The sequence below is a fragment of the Pongo pygmaeus genome, chromosome 1 (genome assembly GCF_028885625.2).
Source record: "Pongo pygmaeus isolate AG05252 chromosome 1, NHGRI_mPonPyg2-v2.0_pri, whole genome shotgun sequence".
NCBI classification, from domain to species: Eukaryota; Metazoa; Chordata; class Mammalia; order Primates; family Hominidae; genus Pongo; species Pongo pygmaeus.
The window spans coordinates 160,380,614-160,403,034 of NC_072373.2; the positions used below are offsets into that span (position 1 = coordinate 160,380,614).

The window sequence follows — 22,421 nt, forward strand, 5'->3', positions numbered from 1 at the left end:
TTAAGAGACACATTTTGTATAGCCAGATAGTGATTCCTCACATGGACCTGGGGAAAGTAAATAGAAAACATTCTGGAGAGGATTCACCATTCTAGATGCCATTAACAGCAATCATAATTTATGAGAGGAGATCAAACTATCAACATTAACAGAAGTTTGGAAGAAATTGATTCCAACCCTCATGGATGACTTTGAGGGGTTTAAGACTTCAGTGTAGAAAGTCATTTCAATGTGGTAGAAAGAGATCTAAAATTAGAAGTGGAGCCTGAAGATGTGACGATGTGACTGAATTGCTGCAATCTCATAAAACTTTAACAGACAAGAAATTGCTTCTTATGGATGATCTAAGAAAGTGATTTCTTTCCTCCTCCTCCTCCTCCTCCTCCTCTCCTTCTTCTTCTCTATCTCCTTACTCTTCTTTTAGACAGGGTCTCATTCTGTCATCCAGGCTGGAGTGAGTGGCACAGTCTTGACTCACTGAAGCCTTAACTACCCAGGCTCAAGTGATCCTCCCACCTCAGCCTCCTGAGTAGCTGGGACTACAGGTGCATGACACCACACCTAGCTAATTTTGTATATTTTTGTAGAGACAGAGCTTTGGCGTGTTGCCCAGGTTGATAGCGAACTTCTGGGCTGAAGTAATCCACCTGCTTTAGCCTCCCAAAGTGCTGGGATTACAGGAGTGATTCACTGCACCCAGCGAAAGTGGTTTCTTGAGATGGAATCTACTCTTGGTAAAGATGCTGTGAACATTGTTGAAATGACAAGAAAGTATTCAGAATATTACATAAACTTATTAATAAAGTAGCCACAAATGCTTGAGAGGATTGACTCAAATTTTGAAAGAAGTTCCACTGTAGGTAAAATGCTGTCAAATAACATCACGTGCCACAGTGAAATCTTAGCATCTTAAAGAGAAAGATGTTCTAGAGAAATCTTTCATGAAAGGAAGAGTCAATCAATGCAGCAAACTTCATTGTTGTCTTATTTTAAGAAATTGCCAGAGCCACCACAACCTTAATCAACCACCACCCTGATCAGTCAGCAGTCACTAACATCAAGGAAAGACCCTCTATCAACAAAAATATTACTACTTGCTGGAGCATCAGAAGATTGTTAGAATTTTTAGCAATAAAGTATTTTTTCATTAGGATATCTATGTTGTTTTTAAAGACAATGCTATTGTACACTTAATAGACTACAGTATATTGTAAACATAACGTTTATATGCAGTGGAAAACAATAGTTTCATTGCAATATTTGCTTTATTGTGGTGGTGTGAAACTGAGCCTGCAATATCTCTGAGGTATGACTGTACTTAAGATCCACTCTCTTAGCAGCAATTTCAAGTACTCAATATATTCTTATGCTGTACATTAGGTCTCCAGCATGTATCCATTTTACAACTGCAAGTTTGTTTCCTTTGGGCTACATCTCTCCATCTTCCCTACCCCCAAACAGCTGGTAACCGCTGTTCTACTCTCGGCTTCTGTGTTTTTTTAGATTCCACCTATAAATGAGATCACATAGTATTTTTCTTTCTGTGTTTGGCTTATTTCACTTAGAAAAATGTTCTCTAGTTTCATCCATGTTGTTACAAATGGCAGAATCTCTGTTTTTAAGGCTAAATGATATTTATATAGTGTTTATATCTGTGTGTGTGTAGGTATGTACATATATGATGCAATTTCTTTATCCATTCATCAGTCAATGGGCATTTACGTTGTTTCCATATTTTGGCTATTGTGAATAATCCTGCAATGAACATGGGACTGCAAATCTTTCTTTGAAGTACTTGTTTTATTTTCTTTGGTTATAATATATACAGAAGAGGAATTGCTGGATCATATGGTAGTTTTAACTTTTTAAGGAATCTTCATACTGTTTTCCGTAATGGTTGTACCAATTTACATTCTCAGCAATTTACCTTTTCTCTGCTCTCTTTCCAATATCTAGTTATCGCTAGTCTTCTTGATAATACCCATCCTAACTGGTATACCGTGATAACTCATGGCTTTGTTTTGCATTTTCCTGATGATTAGTGATGTTGAACGTCTTTTCATATACTTGTTGTCATTCATAAGTCTTCTTTGGAAAAATGTTTATTTACATCCTTTGTTGATTCCATTTTGTAAACTGGGTTATTTTTTGTTTGCCTTTTTTTTCTATTCAGTCGTATGAGCTTTTAAAATATATTTTAGATATTAAGTTCTTATTAGATACATAGTTTGCAAATATTTTCTCCCCATCTATAGGGTGCCTTGTATTTGTTCTTTTTTTTTTTTTTTAAATCTGGAGACAGGGTCTCACTCTGTCACCCAGGCTGGAGTGCAGTGGTGCGATCATGGCTCACTGCAGTCTTGACCTCCTTGGTTTCAGTAATTCTCCCACCTCAGCCTCCCAAGTAGCTGGGACCACAAGCATGCACTACCACTCCTGGTTAATTTAATTTTATTTTTTTTTGTAGAGATGGGGGTCTTACTATGTTGCCCAGACTAGTCTTGAACTCTGGCCTCAGTGATCCTCCTGTCTTGGCCTCCTAAAGTTCTGAGATTATAGGTGTGAGTCACCATACACAGCCTGCCTTTTTATTTTGTTGACTGTTTCCTTTTCTGGGTAAAAACCTTTTCGTTTGAGTCAGTCTCATTTGTTTTTCTTTTGTTGCCTGAGCTTTTGGTGTCATAATAATTCAAAAGGAAGTGACAGCTATACACATATAGTTGAATGTTGAACTATACACATAGTTGAATGATGCTAACAATTTCAAACTCAACAATGTTTTAGTAGCATGATTAGAACTAATAGCACATACGAGTACTTGTTTCATTGGAAATTTTGATAGGAATAATATTGGAAATAGTTTCATATTTTTATAGATACAGGGACTGATTTTAGACATTTTAATTTTGTTGTTATTGCATATAATAGTACTTGTGACACTCAGCAGAAGATTGCATTTCCTCTGATTGCCATATCTCCTCTATTCATTTAAGAAATCTAACTTTGGACAAAGCACTTTTCTATCCAGTGGAGATATAATGATGAGTAAGATATGATCCCGCTTTCAAAGAGCTCAAGAAAGCAGACCTTCAAACAACTAATTAAAATATGATGTGATAACATTTTAGAAATTTTATATCCAAAGTCCCATGTGCACATGTTTGGGGATCCAGGGAAATCTTCAAAGAGGCATTGACATTTGGACTGGATCTTAGTTAAACTAATAAAGGGAAGCAGATTTATAAGTCAATCAAAAACAGTTATAAATGCAAGATGCATTATTCTGGCTTTGCAATTTGTTGCTAGTTGCTTTGAACATGGCTGTCTTTTTTTTCTGGAAAATCCTTTTCAAATTAAATCATAAAGCCACAGAGTAAAGCCCTGATTTAAGGAACAATCTAGAAGCAGTTTTTGTAAAACTTCTTCTTTTTTTCCTTATATATGACAAGAATAAGCTACACTCTGATGAAAGTCCTTTGAATTTCACTTCCAAAAATGTCTCCCAATTCTGTTTACTTTTTCTTCCCTATTGTCATACTCTCCTTCTTTTGTCATGATTACAGCAACTGGTCTCCCTGTCCTTCGTATTCACTCCCATGATACTTTCATAAAGGCTACTTAGAGAAACACAGATCCCAAATGGCAGTTTCTGTCCTGAGGTTGTTGTCAACATTTAAGGGGATCTAAGAACTTGGCTCACAGCACTTCTTACTGATATTTTCTATCCTACTGCATAGCACACCAAAACTCCTAGGAAAACCTTACTCTCCTGCCCAAAGAACTCTCTTTCCTGACATCATGTCTACCCCATCTTCTGCCCTGATCATCCCCTTGCTCAGTGCTGAAGTCCTACAGTGCGAGCTCCTGATGTCCCCTCACCTCCAGCTCCCACACGGAGCCCACGAGGGAGAATAATTCTCCCCCTTTGACTTTTATTTGAGAGCATCTTGCAGTGACTATTGTCTTTTCTCTCAAGACGTGGACAGAGAGAACAAAGCTAAGTGGGCAAGGAGGAAGGAAAAATACAAAAATCTCCATTTTATCCCATCCCATCTTAATTTGCCCCTTTTTCTCCCCTACCCAGAGTATGCAAACATTTCTCCAGTGTCTCGGAGCATTTCCCGGAGAAATACCAACTTCTTGTAATTAAAACACATTCGTATTAGTAGTTAACCTCCTCTCTTCTAAGGAATAAAGTCTTAGTTTTATGGGTGGTAAAATAGCTCGTTGTTACTTTAACAGCAGCAAACAAGACCAACCTTCAGGGTTCCGGGTTTGTCCCATTCACCCTGACCAAGGCAGGGGACCCTGACTCCATGGCTTAGGGAATGAATCTGCAGTCCTTAACCTGGGATTCTTCCTGAGAATTTCTGTTCAGCATGGAAATTTTGACCTGCTCCATTTCCGACCTGAGTTGGTTCACCCCTCCTTAGAAAACCGAGTGGTCCCCGCTCCAGGAAGGTCACCATATTGATGCCAAACTTAGTGTTGCCACCCGATCACCATAATACACTACAGCCTAGAACTCCTGGGCTCAATAAATCCTCCTGCCTCAGTCTCCTGAGTAGCTGGGACTACAGGCATGTGCCACCCCGCCTGGCTGTTCTGCAGTATTTCCAACCAGCGCTGAGAAATCTCTCATTCCTACCGAGGCCACAGCAGACCACTGGGCCCCTCTAGGAACCGTGCTTGGCAGGACCACTTCCCACTCCTAGGGGTTTGGAGATGTGGTTTCTCGCGAGAGGGTCCTTTCAGTAGCCTCTCAGAAACCGTCTTTGGTGCTGTCTTCTGAGACTCCAATTTCATTCATCAGAGAGTTCTTGGCCTGAGGCCAGTCATGACATTAGGCCTGGAAATTTTTGTCAAATTTCCTACTTAGTGGGTTCTTTGTTTTTCAGTTTGTCCCTTCCTCGTAACAACTAAGTGGCAGGCATATTCTGGCCAGTGTGCAGTCTTTTTTTTTAAAGCAGTTTTAGGTTTACAGCAAAATTGAGAGGAAAGCACAGAGATTTCTCATATACTCCCCACCCCAACACATGCATAGCTTTCCCTAATATTCACATTCCCGGCCTGAGTGGCACATTGTTTCAACTGATAAACTACATCTACACATCATAGTCACCCAAAGTCCACAGTTTACATTAGGGTTCACTCTCAGTGTACATTTGATGGGTTTGTACAAATGTATAATGACATGTATCCATCATGGATGGATTATAATATATATTTGATGGATTTGGACAAATGTATAATGACATATATCCATCATGGATGGATTATACATGTCATTATACATTTGTACAAACCCATCAAATGCACACCATATATATAAATATACGTATATATACATTTTATAATATATATTTATATATAAATATTATACATAGAGTAAATGTATATCACACACAGCTTGTTTTTATATATATACATTTATTTATATATATAGTATCATTATCCATCATGCAGAGTGTCTTCACTGCCCTAAAATCAAAGTCTGTTTATCCCATTAGCTGCGCTATAAACCTGTGATTTTTCTAGTAACTAATAGATCACACAAACAACTCCAAAATTTGCTTTATCTTCAGTTCTACAGTAACAGTCAAATCAGCAAGGCAGCCATTCTCAGTTAGTGGGATGGATCTTGAATATAGACTCAGAAAATCTGCCAGAAGCCTTGTCTTCTCCTGCAGAAAGAATTTTTAAATTTTTATGACTTGAGTGACCTCATCATGCCACCTAAGTCTGTTTCTTCATCTGAACAAGCATTCTTAAATCAGTCGTGCATTCTCTAAAAACACTATAACTCCAATCTCAGTGTGGCTGTCAAAATGTCCCGTTGGCTCCACAGTGGTTTTTCAAAGATAACACAGCTTGTTCTAGATGCACTTTTGCCCCTTTATGTTTTATCTGCAGATGTCAGTCTGTCACTATTTAAGAGCATTCTTGTTTTTTTTTCTAAGATAAGCATTCTTTGGAGAAGTGACTTTACTTCTCCAAGAAACTAATGAAGCTTGTGATACCTCTAGTATCTAGAATCTAGTAGTAATGACAAACAGGAAGTCTAGTCTTTACAAATACCTGTTTTAAATTTTTAAGGTAGGGAGGCAATACAGTTCAAATCTTTAGTCTTCAGCAAATTTTATTAAAATATCTTGACATGTTTTCTTCTACTTTCACATAACTGTGCACTTCTGATTCTTCTACTCCAGCTGACTCTTTTTCCCTGCCATCCTGTCCTATCTTGGTCCCTCACTTTCTTGTCTCCTCTACAACTTTGATAGTCTCACACCACATTCTTATCACACGTGTTGTTTTCCCAGTGTTCATAGTCTCTTTAGGAGTAAAATATGTCTATTCTGTTTGTCTAATAATAATCTGGCAGAAACCTCACTACAGGTTATGCCAGATTATTATGCGTTATGCTAAGTGTTATGCTAAGTGAAAGGAACCAGACATAAAAGATGTCTACATGAATAATTCTACTTATATGAAATGTTCAGAAAATGAAAATTTATAAAGACGGAAAGCAGTTTAGTAGTTACCTGGGGCTAGGGTAGGAAAGGAGATTACAATGGGGATTAACTGTGAATAAGCAGGAAGGACTTGGGCATTGGGTAATAGAAATGGCCAAAATTAAATTGTGGTGATAATTGCACTTCTCTATAAATTTACTAAAAATATTGAATTGTACACTTAAAATGAGTTCATGCTACGGTATGTATTTCACACACCTCAATATAACTGCTTTAAAAAAAAAGAATTGTCTAAGTAGCTTTAGAGACAGGGTCTTGTTCTGTTGCCCAGGCTGGAGTGCAGTGATGTGATCATAGCTCATTGTAGCCTCAAACTCTTGGCCTCAAGTGATCCTCCTGCCTTGGCCTCTCAAAGCAATGGGATTATAGGTGTACACCACTACACTTGGCCCAGAGTGGCTTTTGTTATTTGCTTGCTTAGCAAGGAGTTTGAATTATTACTTAGCCAATGTTATCCCATCACTTACAAATCTAACTTGTCATTCTGCTGCTTAAAACCATTTCATCAAAACCTCTCTATTGCCCAGAAAATAAAGTCCAACCATGTCATGAGAGCCCCTTCACAGTTTCTTCTCTGTCTACCTCATGGTTACTCCTTCCTCATGCTTTCTATTTTACGTATTCAACCCCTTGTGACATGGGGTTTTCTCTATGAGCAACACTCATTCTCCTTTTGCCCGTTTTAAAATTCCAGTTTATGGTTTGAAAGACTCCTCAGGCTTCACCTGGACTTTACAGATAGGACTAAGAAATAGAACTTCTCTGTACTCTTTCTGGGACTTCATCACATCTCCATAATCCAATATACTATGCTGTACTGAATATAATGCTTCACTTGTCTCTGTTCCCTATCAGACCTTAAGCTTCTGAACAGCAGGGGCTCCTTGTACATGGTGTTTCTAGGTTAATAATCCTTGTGCTTGACACACAGTCAGTCCTCAACAAATGTTTATTGAATTGGATTGAATTAAAGGTTTGCATTTCTCTAAAATTTGCCCAAGCACAAGAGGCGATGGAGAGCTTGGATTTCAGATGTTCTATCTATATGTAAAATATAGCTGAAATCAAAGCAAGTTGTACGTGTGTGAGGGTTGGAAGAATTACTGGTTTGATAAAAGATTTTTACCTCATTGAGATTTGAGCAAGATGTAGTTTCCACATTCTCATGCTGTTCTAAACCCATCTGTTCTGGAATTATTATTTTTACTCGACTAGACCTCCAGATGCTATATTTTTGCCCTGGTAATAGTATTTTTTGTGCCAATGAATAAATATAGACTATCAGTCTTTATTAACTTATATTGATTGCTAGTGGCAGAAACAAGTGACACAAATAAAACTGACTATGCCTAACATGCCTTCCCTTTAAAAACTGATAAAATAGTCATAATTTTTGGTGACAAAATTTAGATCTGCCAGTTTGGCTCAAGAAAAGTTGATTTGATTAAAAAGATAAGACAAAATAGCAGGAACCTTAATTGGCAAAGTTTGATATGGTAAAAAAATATGGGTGGTAGAATACATTTAAGAAATTCTTAATGAAGTTCCAGAAACCTGTAACTTCTGAGAAACATACGGGAATACGTATTCTATTCTCTGAGGCTCTCCTAAAAGGCATAACAGCTGGCTTCTCTTCATGAGATGCCAATAAAATGATGAAAGGCAATACAGTGTGTTGTTTACATCATGCCCCAGGTTCCTGAGAGTAGTCTAATATTATGAAGAAGGAAAGGGCTATATGGTATTTGTATCGTGGAGAATGGGTAACCACATACTGTACTGCCTTCTTCTTAAGGGGTCATTTTTGTTGTTGTTTTTCTTTATTGAATATGTTTAGGCAAATTTTGGCTTAATATGCATGTCCTACTACTCATGAATGTAAAATCAATAGAATATATTTATAAAAGACAGTTCAATACAATTATTTCAATAAGAATAAATGCATATAAAAATATTTAATCTTATTATCATTTTACCTGTTTTTTAAAAAAAGTATATATTGAGGCTGAAAATATATGAAACGTCACAGATAAACACAGGCAGTATTTTGTTAAACTGGTATGCATAATTCCTCTTAAAATAAAAGATTAGAGTCACACAAATATTGTGAATGAATTTACAATCACTTATGATTGTTGAAGCACTAACCAGGACATATAACATGGACAGTGGGCAAAATAAATTATATATTATATTCAATTGTATTTATTTTAACCTTTTACTTTTATAATCACTTCTGCTGATTAAGTTTTAAAGAACTTTAGCTTTGATAACAGTTATTCCACTTACTTGTTAATTTCTTTTCATTAAGAAAAGTTTCCTTTATGCTACACATACAAGTTTTCAATTGTTATATATTATCAAGACCAGAAAGGCAACATGGTTTACTGCAGTAAGGTTAATTATTCAACAGTCTGCACACTGATGCAGACTTTTATTGCTGCTGTATAAGATTTTTAAGCTTTAATAATGAAAGGTCCAATTTCTTACTTAGAACATCATAAAGTCAAAACAGCAATGTTTCTTTAATCTTTAAAGCTACTTTCACATAGAATGTTTTAAGTAATCTCTTTTTAAGTAATCTCTAAAATAAATTTAGGAAAGCTAAATAAATTGGTGGCATTTGAAGGGCGCTGAGAATTCATAAGAACACATTATAAAACTACACTAAGATAGTGCAACTTATTCTAAAGCAATATCAGGAATCTACATTTTTTATTTTTAGAATAGCAATATACCTTTTAATTTTTGAGAGATATATGCAATATATGTGACAATGACAGAAGTCAATTAGCATATAGTATACACAGCTAAAAACAAGGTGGTACAAACACAATAAGCAGACTTAAAATTTTTACATATAGATCTTCATAAGTACTCATGGAAAAATCAGCATTTACACAATTTTAACAAAAAATCAACATCTACTTTCAGATATATGTTTTATACAAAGAGTTATGCATTCTAAGACAATTTTATATTTATATATTTCACATAATTGATATTCATAAAACAGAATAGAAATATTCAAGAAAGTACATTTCAGCTCCATAGCATAGGTTTTACAAAAAAATGTGTTTCTTTCCTAGGCAGTAAAATGAAATAGACACAAAACAATAGGAAAAGCCCATAAGCTCAATGTGTCCTGCTCATACCTGTTTTATAAAAAGAACCTTTGAATTGTACTTAATCAAGCAATAGCTCCAACACAATCATTGTAAATTATTTGTATTTTGCCTTGTTCCAAAAAGGAGTTAATATGGGATGAAGAATGAATTTGCTGTACTGCATTAGGCATCAGCAAGATGGTGACCTTTGTATGTTGGATTTCAAGCTTTTCAAAATTTCAATATGAAATATATCCTACTTCTAAATTACATGTATAAAATGTTAAAAGCAAATGAACCCATTATGTCGATTGTTATTTATTTAGCAAAAGTATCATTACAGAGACTCATTTTCTTTGCAAATTGAAATGCTATAAGCCATTGAACTGCATGAAAAGCCAATATGGTTAATTAACAAATGTATTTTAGAGCTACAAAATAACTGTTTCACATTAAATTACATAAGATGAAAGGATACATAAAATCAATCAATCATCAGCATTTCATATTTTGACTTGTGCCATCTGGGAACTTTGCAAAATAAGTCCACAATGGAACATCATCAGGGAGTATGACAGAAAAACGAACAATTATATTCAGTCTCTGAAGAATTTAACAAACTAGAGAAATTATCTTATTTACTGCATTAGGATGACTTTTAAATTATGGCTTAGTTTGATCCATTTAAAAATATATACAAAAATTATACACAATAGCACCTTAACATAACAAATAGTGAAATCAATTAGATAAAAATATGGGTATTAATGTTTTTCCGAGACTGATAAAATTTCATATTCATTGAAAGTTATGGCAACTGAACACACTTGGAAAAAAATCAGGTCTCTCTATATTAGTCAGAAATGTCATTGTTAAACTTTAACAAAGACCAAACATTTTGTAGATACTAAGCAGTAAGAAGGCAGCCCCCATCAGCAGGTAGCGCACCAAAAATGTTTGGTTTCATAATATAGTTTGGGAGAACTACCTCTACAAAGTCTATTCGTGCTGATGCTCCTGATGCTGCCATTTCTGGTGCCCGAAAAGCTGCTCCCTCCACATCCTCTGTTGTAGGTGTCACTGTATAGTCTCAGGCGATTGGGCAAGGGGCACACTCTGGATCTTCAGATGCTAAGATGAAAAAAATCAATTTCAATGCCCAAAAGATGGAACTCCTAAGGCAGAAGGTGACTAAAATAATTACCGATTGGTTTACAGTACAGAGAGGTAGAAAGTTTACTTGTTTTAATGTAATTCTGTAGAAACAGGTTTTAAGTAATATTTTTGTAAAGAGGCATAGTTCTAGGATTAGGAAAAATGTTAGATAAAATAAAAACAGAAAATTAAACTCAGAGTGGAACTGGGCCAGATGACGAAAAACATGCACACCCCCTGAAAGGAGCAAGCAAAACTTTCATATGATGATCATCATGTGATAAGCCATTGTCATGAAAATAACTTGCTTACACTGTCACTTCCAAGCTTCTACTCATTTCCAATAACTCTCTGAGATAACAAGCATGATTAACGCATACTGTTTAAGGCATAATAGAAATGGACACATTGATATTTTACTATGAATTTTAATGTCCCCTACACTCTCTGAAAATGACAAATTTATGAATTTCCCTTCTATGAAATTTTCTTCTCCAGTATAGCAGCTCAAATCATATTAAGATAATTCAGTTTAATCTCCATAGTGTTTGAAAAAGATCTCATATGAGAAAACATCATTGAAGGACACCAATGAGAGAGGTGTATGTAAATGAACATACTGTAGAAGAACACATTTTATTACATTAAAAGAATTTTGATTGAAATAATGTTTTGGGTTGTAAACAAATAATTATTCTTTCCATTTATTTTTCTGTTAAATATTTAAATAGCAACTTTTGCCAGGCATCTCCATGTTTTAATGAAAATATGTGTAATTTGGATCTTGAGAGCAAATTTTAAAAACCATTGACTTGAATGCAGAATGATAAATGTATATATAAGAACAAAATCATTTATAAAAATATCTATCATCTCTAGATACAGCAATAGCTCAAATTAATAAAGTATGGCTATTTGGAATTAAATCATTTAAGTAACCACCTTTTTAATTTAAGAAATTGGCATTTTTATAACAGTTGCTTTTACAGCTTGTGCACCTGACTCCATTATATTTGATATACTGTAGAGTAACAAATGGTCATAAGTCGTGACAGATTCTTATTGAACATAATTTTTCAGCAGAAACCATCCTGAATCAATTAATCATGCTATTACTCTACTTTAAGTTTCTCCCCATTTCTTCCAGAAAAGCCACCAATCACATTTCAATTAATAACTTACACATTTTATTTACAATTTTTTATGTACTACATTTTATTCAAACTAATTAAATGCTACAATTTCACCAACTTGTACTAATTTAAACGTTGGATATGCTCAGACAAATGCAATTATGGCTACACAGAATATTAAATGATGATTGAACACATTAGCTGCATTAGAAATTTCTTTTTGATCCATCTAAAGAGACTTTTATATTTTCCATTAAAAATGAAAATATAATGTTTCATTACAGTATTTTTGCATACAGCTGAAATTAGTGCACATGAATCTTAAAATATTTTCACAATAGAATGTAAGAAGTGTAGTTCTAAAATCCATATAATTATTACTTACATTAGAAAAATTTGGCAAATACTCTAAAGGTTGAACAATTTCATGTATATAATAGGTACACTGGGAATATACATAGATTATTTGAACAAAAATTACTTAGCTTCATGTTTAATTGATAGGCAATACATAAACAGATTCCTTGTGAGAATACTTCGTCTCATGGATTTTGCTATAAGTTGGGTTTTATGTATTTATTTTTGGATGGAATATTAAATAGTCATTTAAAAGAGGTGTTTACAGATTGATATAGCCATTTCACATGATTATCTTAACTCTCTCAATGTATGTTTGTAAAGTTCACATTCTTATTTTGCTGATATAAGGAAAATAACAGCATGTGTAAAATATGACAAAGAATATTATATTTTTATATTTTAAATACTCGACTATATTTTATAAATTACACATGGATCATGCTACATAGCTCAAATTCAAACTCAAATTGAATATAATTATGCATTCGGTGCATTTTTGAATGATTCTGAAATGTGCAACTTGATCCTGCTGAACTTAAAACAATTGAATCTTAGTGTTTTGTCTCAGATCTCTCTGCCGTATCATTTGATCTTCTCATAGGGCATATAGATTATTCAAAAATAAAATTGTCTAACATGACAGTAATATAGCAATCAATATTCTTAGCCCACTATTGAACCAGCCAAAATTTAACACCAGCTGAAAGCTTAAGGTATTACAGCATACAATTTGGCTTTGAAGATAGGGCATAAGTATACATCATTTTCTTTAAACATCAAGGTGATCAATACATAAATCTTTATAATGGCAAGCAACATTTTATTCTTCAAATACATTGTATAAATTTTCCCAATTTATGCATCATTTGTGGTATAACATTATTAAAAGTCAATGAATTAAGAGTACATTTTTATTACAAAATGCAGTCATCTGCTAGAGCAGTCTTTAGCTAACCATTAAGAAAATTTACATCATATAATTGTTGGCATATAAAAGTTTGAGCTAAATACATGCAATTGTGTTCAAGCTAAGTCATGCTTGCTCTAAGATATACCTCATAACATTTTCAAATATTTTGTTAATATGCTAAAGTGTTCCAAAAGGCTTAATAAAAAATGGAAGCATAATTATCTATGGCTTCCAAGCCTCTACAGAAGAGGGAGAGAGTGCTGTAAGAGGTGGAAAACGGAGGGAGTGATAGAATGTTGGGAGAATTCAAGAAATAATTTTAAGAGCTAACTTATAATTTGGGTCTTTATTTCTCCATAAGCGTGTACTATACAAAAAAAAGAGAAGGAATTCTAGGCTTCGGGAATTGCATGTATACATTTATTAAAACTTTAAAGGAAATAACTTATTAGGAATGGTGAGATATTTTTTTCATAAGGGAGCTTAATATGGAGGGGATTGTTGGGAGATGAAACAATTTGCCTTTTGTCCCTATACACCTATTTCTATACCTCACTCTTTTTTTATTCAATCTCAAAGAAAGAGTCCATCTACTCAGGTAAAATTCTTGCTTCTATACTTGATACCAGGCTCAATCAACCTCTTCTATGAAGGACCTGGTTTGCTAAATTTTCCCCTTTCTTCTTTGGCATTATTCCCTCTACTGGCTCCTTAACCTTGGGCTGTGTGTACTCGACACCTCTGCTACCTCCTCTTCCACACCTAACGTGTAAACCTGATAGCTAGCACACTTTGACATTTATTTCTTGTTCACTGAACTAAAATTTATTGAGCATCTACTGTGTGTAGGCAATGTACTAAACCTTCTCCCCTGCCAAAAAGGGCAGTCTATCTTACTTCCTCACCAACCATTCATTCATTGCCCCACTGCTGTCTGAATTTTGAGCCCCTCCACTTATCACACCTGCTTTGGTAACGTTAAGATGAAAGCTAGAACTGACTCCCACATCTGCTGTTCTCAGGCTGAACTTAGGCAAGGTATTTGACTGTCTTGAGCTGTAATCTTTGCAATCTGTAAAATGGACATAGTGACACTTTCCTCAATCTATTATAATGAATCTCAAAATGAAATATCATACACATGCCATGCTTTATCCATTGTCTAGCATATGAAAGCCTAAGGAATTGTTATTAGGTATAAATGTCCAAAAATCCTTCCGATTTCAAATCCAGCTAACATTTATCAATCTTTACCTTTGGGATCTCTATTGATTATTCCCTATATCAAAGCTCTCTACTCTCTTGACTCTATGACAAGTGCCTTTCCTGCTTCACCTCATAATTTACTGTCTCTTTCAGGGGCTTGTTCTCTGCCTGTCCCATAAATGTTGGTTTTCTTTTCTTTTAGGTATATTGTTCTTATCATTCAGTATGTGAGGATGTGCTCCCATAGTTTCACATAACATATGAGAATAGTAAAGACAAAATCTAGACTTCCAGCCCAATTATCTGTCTTTGTGCTTCAGAGTCCTCTATCTAACTGTATTTCAGGTAACTGTAATTGGATTCCTCAAACTGAATTCATCATTTCCTCTCTGAACAAGCTTCTTACTTTGGATTTTTTTTTAACCTTCATTGATGATGTCACCATCTACTGGGTCATTCACATCAGAAATCCAGAGACCTAGATTAGGCTTCTCCCTCTCATTTCTAACATCCAAGTAACCTTAATCCTGTGCCAATTTTATTTCCTAAATATTTCAGTAATTTGTCCCTTTCTCTCCATCTCTGTTAACAAAGTTCTATAGAATAATCCAAGTTTTGCCATGATTATTACAATAACCTGTTGATTTATCTCTTCTTCCTCAAAACTCCACATGATTACCAAATGAAATTTAACCACATCACTCCCCGTTGTGGGCTGAGTTGTGTTCCCTCAAAATTCACAGGTTGAAATTTCAATTCGCGGTGCCTCAGAATAAGACTATATTGAAGATAAGGTATTTAAAGCAGTATTTAAGTTAAAATGAGGTCACTAAGGTGGACCGTAATCCAATATGAGTGATATCTTTATATGAACAGGAGATTAAGATATATATATGTACATATGTACATATATACATATATATAGATAGATAGAGAGAGAGAGAGAGAAACCATGTAAAGACATGGGGAGAAGATGGCCATTCACAAGCCAAGTAGAGCGCCTTCAGAAGAAACCAACCTTGCTGACACCTTGATATTGGACTTCTGGCTTCCAGAACTATAAGAAGATAAATTTCTATTGTTTAGTCCAATAAGTCTGTGGCACTTTGTTATGGCAGTCCTAGCAAATGAATACATGCCTTATGTATATTTCTTCAAGAGTTTCCCAGAGCACACAGGATATAATTTTAATGTAGCAAACCCCACAGTGTGTCCATCTCTCCCTATTCAGCTTCCTCTCTGATGACTCTGCCATCATGCTATACTTCACCAACTCTTAACTGCTTACAGTTTCAAGTACACACTATATTCTTCACCTTTGTACCTCTGCTAACACCGCTCTCTTCATCTGACTCACCTCTAGCAGTTCTTTAGACTCAGTTTAATCAATATCTTTCCAAGAGCCTATCCTTACCCTAAAATGACTTTTAAGAAATGCATATAGAAAACTTGTAAAATATTGATTCATAGAAAAAAAAGAAAAATTACCATAAACTCTTAACCCTAATGTGAGCATTATAACTGTTTAATTATTTTCCTTCCATCTTTTTCAGGCCTATTTTATTTAAACAATAGAGATTTTATTGTACAAAATTTTGCATTCTGTTTTTTTATTTAATATTATCTTTTGAGCATTGTCCCATCATTAAAAAACAATTTTAATGGCTTCATAATATATTCCACCATGTCGGCTTACTTCAATAAATCTAATTATTCTTCTATAACCAGAAATTCAGAAGATGTTTTTGATTGTTCTGGGTGTAAAATAATAAATGGTATGGTATGATTCTCATACCTCTAACTCTAGACCTCTCTCTTGTCTCTGGATCTGTGTATCTCTTGGACCTCTTAATTTTACTTTTATGGAAATAAAATTTGACTTAATTTAATTTTATGGAATTTTACTAAAACTTCATATATTCAAAATGAAACTCATTATTTTAATCTAGTACCTGTCCCATCCTCTAATTTTCTTCAAACTTTTTGTATCTGTTTATAGCATAATAATTCACCCAAGCATCAAGCACCAAGTCTTCCAAGTTAACAACCAGTGTGTTATCCTTGACTTCTCTTTTCCTACAACCTTTCTCGATTCAGACTCAGTCATTTACTAAATGTTTCGACTCTATCTCCTAAGCATACCTTGTATCTTTCCCCTGTATTCCACATTCCACTGCCATTGATTTAAATTGGTTCTCATAATTTCTAGGCTATTGAAATGGTCTCTAAACCTATCCTTTTGTCTTTAAACTCCTCAATTCCACCTTCCTCAGATTTGCTTCATAACTGTTCATTACCCTTGAAAAATGCAAACCTGATGATGTAACTCCTAGCTTAATGTTCTTCAGTGGATCATCGTATCCTTCAAAACCAAGTTCCAATCCTTTGGGATGGCTCTGTACTAGGTACCTTATATATAATGTTATTCAGTCTTTCTCACAAACACCTGAGGGAATCAGCCTGAGTTTTCCATTTTACATCAGTGCTTGTCAGAAAACTATATTGTGATTATTACTTATGAGTCTGTGTACCTGATTCCATCCCAAGATTGGAAATTTGATAGAAGAATCTATAAAAACTAAAAATAAAACATGTCTAAATATCTATGTTGGCAATATCTTCACTATAGGTTCAATGTAGGAAGAATATTAAAAGAGAGAGGAGACTAAAGAATAAAGAACTTGTAATAAAATCATAATCAGAACGAAAATAAAAACTATTTTTTCACATTTCTAAATTCCTTTGACATTGAGGTGTATGATAATTTTATAAAGTTCTCTGTAATAGAGACTTTGCTAGTTTATTTATTCCAGTGTCTCAAAGAGTCTGAAAAATATATGACATTTTACTCCTACTGTGAGCTTAATATATATAAACTTTTCAAGGCTTAGTTGATTAAGAAATGTTGGAAAAACAATAGATACATTGCTAAAAATATTATTCTTCTAAAAATAACTCATAAAATCACAAGCAGTGATAAATAGAGGTACACATTCATCATTTCTAACTGGAAATTTAATGGAGCCTTGGCAGTGAGTAATCATTACCAAAGGAACACTAATGCAGAACTGACATTCAGTGCTAATGAATTAATTTTGAGTCTAATTGAGGGGAAACTTTGCTTTGAATGAAACCACTATGAGGCATGCTTATTGCTATGATTTTTATTATTATGATGTTTAAGAATGTTCTGATGCTTTCATTTTATAAGATGTAAATATTCTCTTATTTAGGGCACAATTTTAGCAAGATTTAGGAATAGAAAATGATAAATAACCCTTGGAATCAGAAGGTCCATGCTTGCAAAGTCTGAATGCCATCAGATTCTAACTTTCAAATATTCTTTAAGTTCACTTTCGGAGGGTAAAACGATATATATACCCTTTCATCACCAAGCCTGCTGCTGAGTTCACACTTTGCTGGTTCTCCACTTTCCCTCCAGTTTGATGCTCCACTTGCAGACCCTAGCTCTCTTCCACCTTTGACACAACAACTCTGTCTCCTTTCAAAACCACAGCTCCCATAAAGAGCTCTTAGCCTTAGTGGAGATAAAGTAAGGAGAAGATTCCACTTTCTCTCACTTTCACCATCTACTATTGTTTTCTTTTCAGGTGTAGTGATTTTAAAATAGACAAACACAACAAACCTTTATCATTAGAAGACTCACCCTCCGGGTCTTTTCCTTTCCAACATTTTGAGTGTTAGAAATAATAATATACTAAAGCAAGAGCATTGTGTTGAATTTATCTTGTGCTTCATTCTTTTGCCATTTGAGAATGTTTCATCTTGCCAAATGGTAACTGATCCACTATTGAAAGTTACAGGTACCTTTAGACATAGTTAACTATTTCTTTCCAAACTTTCTATCTGCCACAAAATGTTATTTTCCATTTGGCAGAGACACCTAGGGAGCTTTGTTTTCACTCATTACTGTTGGTGAATCTGAGGTTATCCTGGCCACAGGCTGGTTGCCAGGTCACTCCTGAGGTGACTGGTATTTGTTCAATAGCGCTGTTTATCTTTATCACTTACATAAAAGGAACGGTCGGGCCGGGCGCGGTGGCTCACGCCTGTAATCCCAGCACTTTGGGAGGCTGAGGCGGCCAGATCACGAGGTCAGGAGATCAAGACCATCCTGGCTAACGCGGTGAAACCCCGTCTCTACTAAAAATACAAAAAATTATTCGGGCATGGTGGCGGGCGCCTGTAGTCCCAGCCACTCGGGAGGCTGAGGCAGGAGAATGGCGCGAACTCGGGAGGCGGAGCTTACAGTGAGCAGAGATCAGGCCACTGCATTCCATCCAGCCTGGGCGACTGAGCGGGACTCCGTCTCAAAAAAAAAAAAGGAACTGTCTTCAGCAGCTTGCTTATTTGGATGCTCTCAAGGGCCTTAGTTCCTTAGCTGTAGGAATCTGGTGCCTGTTAGTGTTGGCACTTCAGAAGTTCACTTTAGCTATATTCTTATAGCTACCCTTAGCTCTTTTTTTCTGATAGGCATCATGCAACCGAGTGCCTGAAACAGAGTACATTTTAAACGAATACTGGCTGCATGTTGTGCAGATGTCGTATTGACCATCTTGTCAACTGAAGCCTCTACTGGAACCATCGCTGATATATAAGCACCTGCCCTGGTGCTTAAGTCACCCTTTTCAAGCAAGGAAAGTTGTTTTCTCTAGGTTCATTGCGGGTAGGATGGAAGTAGTTCCCCTCCACTGGGATGTTCTCAGGTGAAATAACCAGAGTCACCTTATTTTTACGTTTTGTTCTTTACTCATTCTGTCCCTAAAGGCTAATGGCAACAAACAACTTTCTGATGGCAAACAGATGCTGAGACTTTTTCAAGGACCAGCAATCTTTGTGCTGTTATGCTCCTCTTCCCTAGAAATAATTGTCACTGTTTTCCTAGGGCAGCAATAGTTGTCATATATTCCCAGTTGCCACAGTAAGACCCAGCCAGCATTATACTTTATTTACTGGCTTAAATATTCAGTGTTCCTTAACACATGATAGGGTATTGACTCTACTTGTTAGAAATTCCTTATATCCAGTGACAAATAAACTGTAACCATGTATTTTCTTCTTCAGTTACAAAGTTCCTCACTGAAGACTACAGAATGTGGATACTCTTTGTTTTAATCAGTGTGTCATCACTAGTAGAAATATTGCAAATTGTCTTTTAGTCTGCTGATTTAATTGCCATGTTACCCTATCTTCTGACACTTCAAACACAGGGCTATGGATAGTTAATGTTCTCTTCTTAACATTAACAAACATGAAATAAATTTAGTGACCAAATTACTGAGTGCTGACTGTCACAGTATTTGAAACATCCAAATGGGCTTCACTAGCCTTCTGTTCTGGCCAATATGCTTTTTCACACACATTTTAATAGTTCATGTTTGAAGCTGTGTTGTTGAATATCATTATAGACTTTTGTTTTTAGTTTTATCAAGCAAATTCCTCCATCCAACTATTCATCCAACTATTCTTCCAACTATTTTATTCTACATACTTGCTACTGCTCTAGGCAATGGAGATAGAAATATAAAAGACATTCATATTTCTATCTATGAGTCCCCATAAGGGAACTCATAGACCTGCAAGGAAAACAAGCAAATAAATAAACAATTCTAGCACAATGAAATTATTATTATTTTCTTCTTTTTTTGCTAAGAGAGCACATAAGAGGGATGGCAGAGCCAGTTTGAGTGGGTCCAGAAAACGCTTTCTGAAAGAGCTTTTCTTCACTGAGCCATAAAGGATAAGTAAGTAAGTTAATCAAAGAGTAGAAAAAGATGTATCAGGCAGAAGGAATGATATATACAAAGGCCCCAAGATAAGAGTGCAATTTAGGGTGATTGAAACATGCAGCATGAGGAGAGAAAGTAGAGACAGATGATAGGCAGGTCATGAAGGGCCATTATCTTAAGGAGTGTAGAAACATTTTCTTGAATGTCATTGAAGTTATTATGGTTTTTAAGGTGGAAAGTGACATTGAATTTGCATTTTAGCTTTGGAAAAACAGAGTGGAGTGTAGCAGAGTGGAGGCAGAAAAATAGTTGATTTTAATAGTTGAGGCACGAGATAGTGATAACCTGAACTAATGCAATGGTAATAGAGATTAAGAAAAAGAGTAATTACTCATAGTTGTAACTTTACATTTATTTATGTAGTTATTCTGTTAATGTCTGCCTCTCTGATTATATGTAAGCTACATGAGGACAAAGATAGAGTTTACTTTTGTCCATTACCATATTTCCTATGCCTAACACAATGCGGGGCATAGAAATGTCTAATAAGTGTATTTGTTGAATGAACGCTCTAATGAATGAATTTAAAAAGTACAACCTATTAATGCATACCATGCACTGGGCAGAATGCTAGGCAATGAGGATACAGAGATAAACAAGCTAGGCAAGATTCCTGTTCTCAAGGACAAGTTTTTAAAACGAGAGGGACAAGTAAAAATAAGAGAATTTGTAATATTAATCGGTGTTATACAGAAATTAAAATAGTTTTTGGAAAGTGCCTGGGGTCAGAATGGCTACTTTAGATTGGAGGGTCATCAAAGACCTTTTGCAGCAAGTGACATTTGATTTGAGATTTAAATGATAAAAAAGGAGTCAGCCTCTGGGGGCAGAGAGTTCCAGACAGAAGGAAATGAATAAGCGAAATAGACAGATTTGACAGAACTTGTTGACTGATCAGATGTGGGAGTAAGAAATAGGCCTAAGATGATTCATAGGATCTAAAAAATGTTATTTCTATTAACTGAGCTTGGGGATACTGGAAAAAGTACAGATAGTGATGTAAATGATGAATTCAATACTGAAACTGTTGACTTTAAGGTACCTGTGATGCATTGAAATACATGGATGATAATTCACCTCTAAAATATAATTTCTTTCATTCTCATGCATAAGTGGGAGTTGAACAATGAGAACACATGGACACAGGGAGGGGAACATCACACACAGGGGCCTGTTTGGGGGTGGGGGCTAAGGGAGGGATAGTAGGTGACGGGTTGATGGGTGCAGCAAACCACTATGGCATGCGTATAACTATGTAATAAAACTGCACATTCTGCACATGTATCCCAGAACTTAAAATATAATAAAAAAAAGATATGAACCATGGCTCTAAAAATTATTACAATAATGTTCTCTAGGTGAAACTCCTTAAATGGCAATATCTTTAGTTAACTATATTTGCTGAAAATTTTCCAAATATTTGCAGCTATTCAGGCAAAGAGACTCTGTTCTGATGATTCAGAATTTTCTGTTAAAGTGGACATTCAAAGGTAACATGACTATTAGTTCTTGGTAGGCTTTGTCCAGGACTAATTATTCCCAGGCAGAAATCTGAATATCTGGGGTCTTTTACTGTACTCCTCCCTATAATAATTGGTGAAAATACTCAGTTTTAATTTTTGATTTTATTATAAAAAGTTTCATTTCCACTGAAAGAAGCCTGATTCTTTTAAGATCCTACTCTCTATTTTTGCCCATCATAATAATCTATATGCCATCTATAAGAACACACTATCAGTTTTCCATGTTCAATCTAGACTTAAGGGTCTGGTTGGGAGTTGTGTAGTTTACTGCAAATATTTTTCAATATTCTCTTGGGCCATAGATGGTTTCCTTTATGTTATAAATGAGAAGGGTGATGATTAGACTTCTTTACCAAGGATACTTTTGTGGTTAATTTTGAAAGGTGGTGTGCTAATGACCATCCAAGCTAGACAGTGCTCTGTGTGTACAGACAAGCCAGAGACTGCCCTGCTACCCTGACACACAGCTACCGTGGATCTGAAGAATTATCTCAACAGAGAAGGCACAACTATAAGTAATTTGACCTGATAAACTTACCCTGTCTTTCAGATAACTTTTAAAAAGTACCAGAAAGCTACACTGTAGCAACTGATTTTATGAAGTGTGGGTAGGGCCTGACAGGCACTTGTCTCTGTTTGAATTGCAAGAACACCTGTGATTTCCAGCTCTGCCACACACAGACA

At 35.3% G+C, this 22,421-nt stretch overlaps 1 protein-coding gene across 2 annotated transcripts in view; it reads right to left on the reverse strand.

Annotated features, from left to right (window-relative positions):
* LRRC7 (leucine rich repeat containing 7) overlaps positions 1 to 22,421 on the reverse strand; it is a 572,997-nt gene that overhangs the window by 254,936 nt on the left and 295,640 nt on the right. Inside the window, exon 8 of one of the 2 annotated variants that reach the window (XM_054482976.2) lies at positions 8,846 to 10,771. The exons of the other annotated variant lie outside the window; for it this stretch is intronic. Coding sequence (XP_054338951.1) covers positions 10,765 to 10,771 — 7 coding nt within the window. The 3' untranslated portion in view covers positions 8,846 to 10,764. Of the gene's footprint in view, positions 1 to 8,845; positions 10,772 to 22,421 lie in introns of those variants that run through there. 2 annotated transcript variants of the gene reach the window in all.